Source organism: Mangifera indica, unplaced genomic scaffold (genome assembly GCF_011075055.1).
Source record: "Mangifera indica cultivar Alphonso unplaced genomic scaffold, CATAS_Mindica_2.1 Un_0003, whole genome shotgun sequence".
NCBI lineage: Eukaryota > Viridiplantae > Streptophyta > Magnoliopsida > Sapindales > Anacardiaceae > Mangifera > Mangifera indica.
Genome location: NW_025401095.1, coordinates 161,444 through 170,675, shown reverse-complemented (window position 1 = coordinate 170,675; position 9,232 = coordinate 161,444). Strand labels below are relative to the sequence as shown.

At 31.2% G+C, this 9,232-nt stretch overlaps 2 protein-coding genes across 2 annotated transcripts; both read right to left on the bottom strand.

The window, feature by feature from the left end:
• Positions 1-2,804: 2,804 nt before the first annotated feature.
• Positions 2,805-4,667, bottom strand: LOC123205326 (putative germin-like protein 2-1). The gene is made up of 2 exons (XM_044622278.1): positions 4,378-4,667; positions 2,805-3,448 (listed from the first exon to the last, which is right to left on the bottom strand). The coding sequence occupies exons 1-2, from the start codon at positions 4,490-4,492 to the stop codon at positions 2,913-2,915; spliced, it is 651 nt and encodes a 216-aa protein (XP_044478213.1). The 5' UTR covers positions 4,493-4,667; the 3' UTR covers positions 2,805-2,912.
• Positions 4,668-8,483: 3,816 nt separating this feature from the next.
• On the bottom strand, positions 8,484-9,232 carry LOC123205267 (putative germin-like protein 2-1). The gene is made up of 2 exons (XM_044622186.1): positions 9,121-9,232; positions 8,484-9,019 (listed from the first exon to the last, which is right to left on the bottom strand). The coding sequence occupies exons 1-2, from the start codon at positions 9,230-9,232 to the stop codon at positions 8,484-8,486; spliced, it is 648 nt and encodes a 215-aa protein (XP_044478121.1).

Below are 9,232 nucleotides of genomic sequence, written 5' to 3'. Positions count from 1 at the left end.
AAGTGTTGGTATATAATTTTAGAGTAATGTTACATGAATATATTTTTTATATATAATTTACGTGCATATATGATTTATCATCATATGATTGACTGTTACTTTATTTTTAATTTGAATTTATCTAATTAAATAATGATATATTATTTGTACATTTAAATTACATATAAAACAATATATACGTATTATTTTATTGATAATTTTAAGGTGTATATTAATATTTTGTATATAATTAAATGAATGATTTTTCATACACAAGAGGGTCCTTAGCCCCCTTACATCTGTCACTGATGGTTTGTTATATTTGGTTTGCAAATATACTTTAGCTTTGTCATTTTGCCCCTTTATCTAAACAATATGCAACTTTCTTGGCAAATTTGCCTGCATGGCCTGTGATATTGTGCAGAAAGTGTTATAATGATACGAGTCAGACTACCTTATCTGGGTAATTGGCTGAATTATTTCAAAACTTGGAAACACTAGCTTTTAAGGTCAAAGTGAATCCCCCACGTCATGGATCTGAAACCAGAAGATTATCATCATTTTTTATCAACATGAAGCCATTTTTTAAGACTCACAGTTGCAGTATTGGTTTGACTAATCCAATTCTAAATGTTTGCCGTTGCACTGTTGCCTATCAGCTTTGCTATTATATAAATGAAGACAGCAAAATATTTTCATATCCATGCAGCATAAACTGTAGTATAGATTTCTAAAGAGATGAGTTTTTCTACAAATCAATTCCATACTTGGCTATGATTTTTCTGCAGTTTAACCTTGCATTCATGTCGATCATTGTAAAGCATGCTCTGGACAAAGGTCCGAGCTCACATGTTCTGGTGGCACCCCGGATGATCGTCGCTGCAATTCCCATTTCTCCTTTTGCCATGTTCATAAAAAGGTACCTCTAACTCTAGCTTTCAATCTCTGCGACTTCTGATGAAATTTCAGAATATTTATCATGTTACTTTTTCAAGGAACACCGGGCCGATGATGACATTCTCCGTTTTTCTTAGATCGTATTGTTTAGTTTATTTGACCAAGAATTTTACTCACCAAGCTACATCATTTTCTTTTACCATAATCAACGACACTAGAGAGTAATATTCAATTATATATATACAGGCCTGTGCTTTTTAGCCAAAATTTGTATTATACTGGGATGAAATACACTAGTGCAAAATATACCGTTGCCATGTGTAATATTTTTCCACTCATGACATTTACAATGGCTTGGATTTTCAGGTAATTAACCATTCTCATCTCTTATTTCTTTAACTTATCAAGAAAAAAAATTGAAAGGGGAGATTTGTGATGATATCTCAATCCTTGCTTCTACTCTTTTGTAGGCTTGAGATTGTGAAACTTAGGAAGCTGGATAGCCAGGAAATGATACTGGGAACTCTCCCGGAGTTGCCATGGACGAATAGAAGAACCAAAATTCATAAGAAATCAGCTCGTGAAGTAAAGGATACAGATCTAATCAAGGGTGCTGGTTGTTTTTGCTGTTCTTGTTTCATCATTTTGCAAGTAAGAAAAAAATTCCAATCTGCAAAAATTTCACAGCCAGTTTAAGCTATAAAATTCAATTAAAAACATTCCAATCTGCATTATTTTTGCAGGCACATATATTAACATCGTATCCTTCAGTGCTCACTCTAGCGGCTTTGGTATCCATATTAAGTTCCATGGAAGGCCTCAAACTAGCGTTTCTTGTTGAACAAGGAAACACAAAAATCTGGTCAATGTTCACCCGGATGCCAAACTGTTAGCTGTGATTTTTGGTGTATGAATAAATACTAAACTCCACAAGAAAATCAAAATATCATAATATTTTACTTAACAGTGATGTTTTAATTTAATGATATACGCAGGGAATTGTGTCCTGCTCAACTTTTTTCATAATGGGCTGGTTAATGAAGAAAAGAGCTGTTCTTTTAGAGTTAAAGATACCTGTCCGTGACAATGGCAAAAGGAGATATGAAAACTTCCTCAACCATCATCCGGAGTGCCACCAGAGCATGTGGGCTCAGACCTTTGTCCAGAGCATGCTTCACAATGATCGACATGAATGCAAGGTTAAATTGCAGAAAAATCATAGCCAAGTATAGCATTGATTTGTAGAAAAAACTCATCTCTTTATAAATCTAATTACAGTTTATGCTGCATGGATATGTTAATATTTTGCAGTCTTCATTTATTTAGTAACAAAGGTGATAGGCACAACAGTGCAACTGCAAACAATTAAAATTGGTCGATTAGCCAAAACAATATTGCCACAGACTATTTTGAAAAATGGCTTCAAGATGATCAGAAATGAGGATGAATCTGCCAGTTTTAGATCCATGATTGGGGGATTCATTTTGACCTTAAAACCTAGACTTCGAGTTTGAAATAATTCTGCCAATTACCCAGATAAGGAATTCTGAGTAATATCATTAGAAGACTCTCCGCACAATATCACAGGCCATGCAGGCAAATTTACAATGAAATTTTGTTATTCTATAAATGGGAATATTATGATTTTTATTAACAAAAACAAACAACCACATCAAATTGTCAAACCAAAGTTGCAGATGGTATAAATGGGATTCACTTTATGTATATCTGATTTATTGTCAAATTAAGTGATATCATTTAATAAAATTTTCTATAAGTCATACATCTTGGGTCAAGTTTGAGAAAAACTTATATTAAATAATTTGCAAATTAAAAAATATCTTTAATAAAGATCCAATTTGTTTTATTATCACCTAAACTTTATGTAAACATCTCTGCAATTGTTATTGCAGAAATAACAACTGCCATAAATATAATTTAAATATACATTAATGATAATAAATTATGAGTACACGCAGGCCAAGATAAAGTTTAGATATTTCTAGAAAAACAAACCCAAGTTGAGTGCAACAGATTTAGAACTTCTGTTGACCATCAATAATAACATTCTTATCGAGCTGGAAGCCCTTGGCGAGAATGTCAGGGCCAATCTCAGGTTTAGATCCGAACACAGTGTTGGCAAGTATAATGGAGCCAGGGTTTTGGCTATTGAGAGATGCAAAGGCAACGGCAGGAACATTCATAGGGTTTTTCTGGTAATGGACGAGGCCAGCTGGGAAAACAAACACATCACCCTTCTTAAGAACCTTTTTGAAGAAACGATAATCGGGGCCTGAGGTGACGAATCCAACTTCCAGGGTGCCCTTGATGACGGTGAGGATCTCGGAGCCACGAGGGTGAAAGTGAAGAGGGTTGATGCCTCCAGGCTGGTAGTCGATGCGGACGAAAGAGATGCCGAGAGAGTTGAGCCCTGGAATTAGTTGTGGATTCAAGAGCGTCACCTTTGAGCCTTGAGGGTTTGATGTGTTTGCAGGTTTGTCAAGTCCGGTGTAGTAGAAATCATTTTCAGTAACCAGCTTTGGATCCTTGCAGATTGGGCCGCTTGCCGTCACTGCAATGTGAACAAATACGTAAGGGATGCAAAGAGCAAAACATTTCATAGAGCACTTAGCTACGCCACTCTCACTACCTCATAACATAAGGGCGCGGCCAGAAAAAATTGTTCCGGGGAACTAGAAAAAAACATAATGGGAAGGAAGTTTCATTTTCAGAGGTTTGGATTGTTATGTTCCAAAACTGAGGGTGGCCAAAGAGTAAAAAGATCAATTTATAAGATCTAAATGGATTTTTTAAATATAAAATTTGAAAGTTTTGTAGGACTTGGGGTGACGAGGAATAGACTCGATCCAAGTCAAATTAAATCTAAAATTAGTTTAAACTAAGAACAAATCTATAATACCCAATTCAAATTTGATCTTAATTAAGCTCATGCAAGTTATGCACAATATTACCATAGGCTTACTAGAGGGTTGCTAACGTGTATTGTTGGATGTGAATGAATAGTATCACATAATGGATAAACAAATTAATATTAATTTGAGTTATTAAGTTAGAGCTCTAAACTTTAAAATGACTTATTCAAACTAAACCAACTCAAATCAGGTCCACCCCAAGGGATGATCTTGTGTAATTATTCATGAATTCTAGTAATAATAGATGAAAGAAAATATTTTGACAAATATGCAACAACAGATTGGATGGTCTCACAGCATAAGGCCATTGATATAAGTATTTTTTATTAGCAATAATATATGTATCTAGTTTTGAGTATCTAATTAAATATTTAGATAATATGTCTTAATTTTGAATATCTAATTAGATAGATAGATAATATGTCTCCGTTTTGGGCACTCACATGATATTTCATCCATTTATTTCAAGATAACTCAATCTATGAGTATCCAATTCAATATTTAAAATCAAATACATATAGTTTTATTCATTTCTTATACAAGAACTGATTGGGGCTTGAAGAATTACCAGGAGCTTTTGGATCTGCCACACAAAAATCAAAAATAGGGTTGTTATCAGTTGCCAATACAAGTGAGAATGAAAGAGCGAGGAGTCCAAACAAGAAGATCTGATGGGAGGCCATTTGCGTACGTAATCAAGAAAACAAAATTGAAACTCCAAGCTCAATAACGGATGGCTTTAAGATCTGAAAGAAAATTTGCAGTTTCTTTATGTAGAATAAATATTTATTATGTAAAACCGCAAACCTTCCTTCGTATGGCAGCTTTGTTTAGACGTAATTCAAAAGACCACACAGAAGCCGTGGACAAAGCTCCATTATATACCAATATTTCTTCACACCATTTTCTTCAATTCTTTTTTTAGCATAACAGTTGGATAACCACCCGAGTTTTCTTGTCTTTTTAATGTATTATATGCTATAATAGGAACAATAGCATATGTGTAGTAAATTTTTTGGGTATATTTTTATGGTATTTTATCAATTTTAAAGTTTCAGTTAATTTTTTTATATTTTAAAAAAAGTAATTTTATATATGAAATGAATGGTGCTTGTTTAAACAGTAGATATATTTGAAAATTTTAATAAAATAAATTTGGAGACCGTAAATTTAGTAAGTTAAATTATGTAAATACCATTACTTTTTAATATTTAAATGACATTAATTTGTTTGATTATTTTATTATATTTTGATATAACATTTATGCTGTGTCAGACTTTTGGATGTATATAATATGATATATTGTGACTTAATTAATATTCCTTATACAGAGTTTTTCCAGATTCATTTTGAATTCCACGTATTTTCATTATTTAATTAGATATTTAAATATATTATTAAGTAATTAATTATTATTTTATTTTTAATTTATAATTATTTAATAATATAATAATATATTATTTTAATACTTAATATTTAATCAAATATTTAAAATTAAATACACTTAATTTTATTGTTTTTCACCAAAATGTGATGGGTTTATAATTTCGGGTGTATAAATTCTATATAATTAACAAACATTTGATTGATTTTAAAATTTAAATAATAAAAGAATTGCTAAAGTGATCTATCTCTAGTCTCAAGGCAGAAGAAAAGCTTTTGATTTTTCACAAGAGTAATATTACTTGTATATAATTTTAATATGTAATTTAAGTATATAAATAATATATTATCATGTAATTAAAAATTATTTTATTTTTAATTTAAAATTATCTAATCAAATGATAATATTTTATTTATATATCCAAATTATATATCAAAAATATATACATATAGTTTTATTATTTTCAAAATCATTACATGTAGGGATCCTACTTTTTTTTTGGGTCAAATTTGAATGTTTTTAAGAGAACGGAAGAGCAAAAGCAAAATCGTTATAATAATTTTAAATACGATTCGACAACGACTTAATTAAGCCTGTAATTGCTCAGTCACATTCTTGGCAATATGGAAAGCCTCTCCGAGAATATCACCAGAAATGTCAGGCTTAGAACCAAGAATATCGCCATGGAGCAATGTTAATGCGGACCACTAGGTTAATTCTTTGATTTTGGTGAGTGGTTTTCTCAAACTAAGTATCATTTTGCAAATGTTGTGAAATAGGAACTGATATTGCTTTGGTAACTAATAAAATATACTTAATATAGATATTATTTGTTTATATAATTTTAATGTGTCTATATTAGATAATTTTACGTTCATCTAAATTAAACTAATTAATTATTCAAATTAAAATATGACTCAAATTTAATCAAATCAAACCTAAGAAATATCATTAGATTTCAAGCAATAATTTTATACTCAAATATTGAATCAAATGATTCTAATTAATGTTTTGAAAATATGAAAGAATGCTCATTTAGATATACACATAGATATTTGATTCATAATTAATGATTGAGTATCAATAGAATTAACACATTTATATATAAAATATTTTATGTATTGTTCAAAATTGAAATCCTAGAATTTCAAACCATAAAATCTTCTTCAAATCTCAATAATTTTAATAATAAATTCATTCAAATAACTTTAGAGAAGATGTATTAACTTTTTTTGTCATTTTCGATTGCCAAAAATATGAAAATCAACAAAAATTGCTTCGCCTGTGGAACGACTGTGGGCTGACCGTGGGACCAATGAAAATTTTTGATTTTGCATAGTGAAACCATAGAAAAATTTTGTGGAAAATAAGTAAAATCCTTGGTTTATATATAGGGACAGTTTGGTTATTTCATAAAATAAAAGCATTTTTTTTAACCTAATTGTTTTAAGTAATTTCACTTAGACCCCCTTAATTTTGATAATTTAATATTATTTCCCATAAAAGAATTAGCACATGGGTACTCAAAATCAGAAACTCAATTAATCCAATGTACTAAATAGAAGTAGCACATAGACTTAAACGGTGATTTATATATAAAAATTTCATCAACCAACGTATGGTTAAGTAATGTCATCAACTGTATGACTAGACAACATCCTATTTATGCATTAAATTCTCGTATGCATAACTGTAATGGTCTTATTCGTTAACTTAATTTCCATGCTAATACTCAATTCATTTTTAATATCTGAAACCAATTAAAAACTAAACAAACCGTGCAAGGAAAACATAACAAAGCATTAAGGATTAAACTTTCATCAATCTAAATGCCAACCCAGATGCCAAAATCACAAATAATCAAAAGAATCAAACTTTGACCTCAACTCTAACTCAAGCACCAAACCACCAAATCTAACATCAATTAACCCACTTAATAAATAATTCAAAGTTCTATAATCAAGCTAGAATACCACATGAAAACCAATATTATCAAAATTAGGACAAACAATTCGTCACAACAATGTTTAATAGTGTAATTCAAGAAACTCGCATATAGACTCACATAAGATGCAAAATATACTTTTAATCTTAATTTACATCAAATCAATATAAAACTTTAAATATGTGCAAATATTGTTCTTAAATTTTATTAACCCTAAATTTGTCCTAATTCTATTCTCAACAAATTAGAACATACAATTATCACAAATTAATTAAGTTTAGACAAACCTGGCTCTATCGGTCATTTGATATATGATTTTGGCTTAATTTTGGCACAATTGATGAAAAACATAGACTTTGTTTTTATCCCTTATTCTCATATATTTTTTTTTTAATGTAAAATTGATGGTAAAATAAAATAACGCTTTTGGACAAAGAGAAGACCAGTTTTATATAATTATTAGGAAAACATCAATTACACTCTCACTAGTGTATTATACTATATAAATTTTTCAATTTGATTAATAACATTTTAACTCATAATTACACATGGACTATATTAATGAAAATATCCTTACATCATATGCATGCATAAACAAACAAACTAAAGCACCAGGCCAGTCAATTCTTAATTTGAGCTTGTGCTTTCCAGTCATTTATTGTTAACCCTACTATAAATTTTCTTGTTGTCAATTGACTCAGTCTTTTTTCTGTATTTTCCATTCATGGACTGACTGGAGATAAGATTTTATCTCTTTTGGTTGCCTATGATTGTGATATTGATTAAACTAAAATTGTTCTTATGAGAATTGCTTAATTCGATTGTTTGCTTTTAAAAGGGTCATTGTGTTCATTTTGCTATTTTAATTAAAAACGCCTTTTTAGAACACAAACCGATGAGTTTGCTTGAGAACTGATATCAAATTCAGCTACTAAAACCAGTTTTAATCATTGGATGAAGATTGAATCAGATAAATAATATCAAACCGCAATTCAATTATCGGGTCACACTTTTGCAAACATGATATTGTCGTTAGCATGATGTCATACTTATGTCACATGACAAAAACTTGTTTTCACTTATTAATTATATTATACTAACATCACCAATCTGATCAATCAGACCGGTCCATTTGCAATTGACCCTTTAACTATGCCAATGCTTGATCAAGATATTAAAACATGATAAGAAGTGGACATAGTACAAGTTTTAATTTTTTGGACGGCAAGTAATTGTTGAACACATCATGTTATTATAGCTTGTAGACTTTTCTCATCTCAACATCTGTGAAGTAAGCAATAAACAAAAAAAATTAAAAATAAATTTTCAGAAATTGAATCATTTTCTAGAACTCTTCCTGGATTTGATTAATAACTTTCCGATCGATCTGGAAAGCCTTGGCGAGAATATGACCTGAAATATCAGGATTTGAACCAAACACCGCATTGGCAATTGTAACAACTCCAGGATTTTGGCTGCTGAGTCCTGAAATGGAATACGCATACCCAGGTCCAATATTTTTCTGGAAGTGAACGAGGCCAGCCGGGAAAACAAAAGCATCACCCTTGTTAAGCACTTTGGTAATCAGGCGATTTTCAGGATTGGAAGTTACAAATCCTGCAAGCAGGGTGCCTTCCAGGACGGTTAAAATTTCACTGGCCCTGGGATGATAATGGGGAGGGTTGATTCCCAATGGAGCAAAATCTGCCCGAGCCACTGAGATGCCCAGAGTGTTGAGGCCTGGAAGTTCCTTTACTGTGATCCTGTTGGCGTAGGAGCCAAAAGGATTTGATGTGTTTCCTCTCAAGTTCAGCCCACTGATATAGAAGTCTTCTGCTTTAACCACCTTTGGATCCTTACAAACAAAGCCATTTTCCAAGACTGCCATGCACAGACCATCATCATTTAACTACTTATAAAGCATGGAACAAGTAAATTTATCTAAATTGTACATCTAACAGGTATGAAACTCAAAATGGTACCTGGGCTGTCGAGGTCTGCGACGCAGAAATCCTGAAGAGGGCTAGGATCCCCTCCAAATGCAACAGAAAAAGAAAAAGAAATGAGTAATAACAGGAGAATTCTGGCTGCCAT

Coding starts and splice junctions, on each gene's coding strand:
- LOC123205326 (XM_044622278.1), bottom strand. CDS start 4,492: ATGGCCTCCCATCAGATCTTCTTGTTTGGACTCCTCGCTCTTTCATTC. Junction 3,449..4,377: donor GGCAGATCCAAAAGCTCCTG/GTAATTCTTCAA, acceptor TTCACATTGCAG/TGACGGCAAGCGGCCCAATC.
- LOC123205267 (XM_044622186.1), bottom strand. CDS start 9,232: ATGGCAGCCAGAATTCTCCTGTTATTACTCATTTCTTTTTCTTTTTCT. Junction 9,020..9,120: donor CGCAGACCTCGACAGCCCAG/GTACCATTTTGA, acceptor TGTGCATGGCAG/TCTTGGAAAATGGCTTTGTT.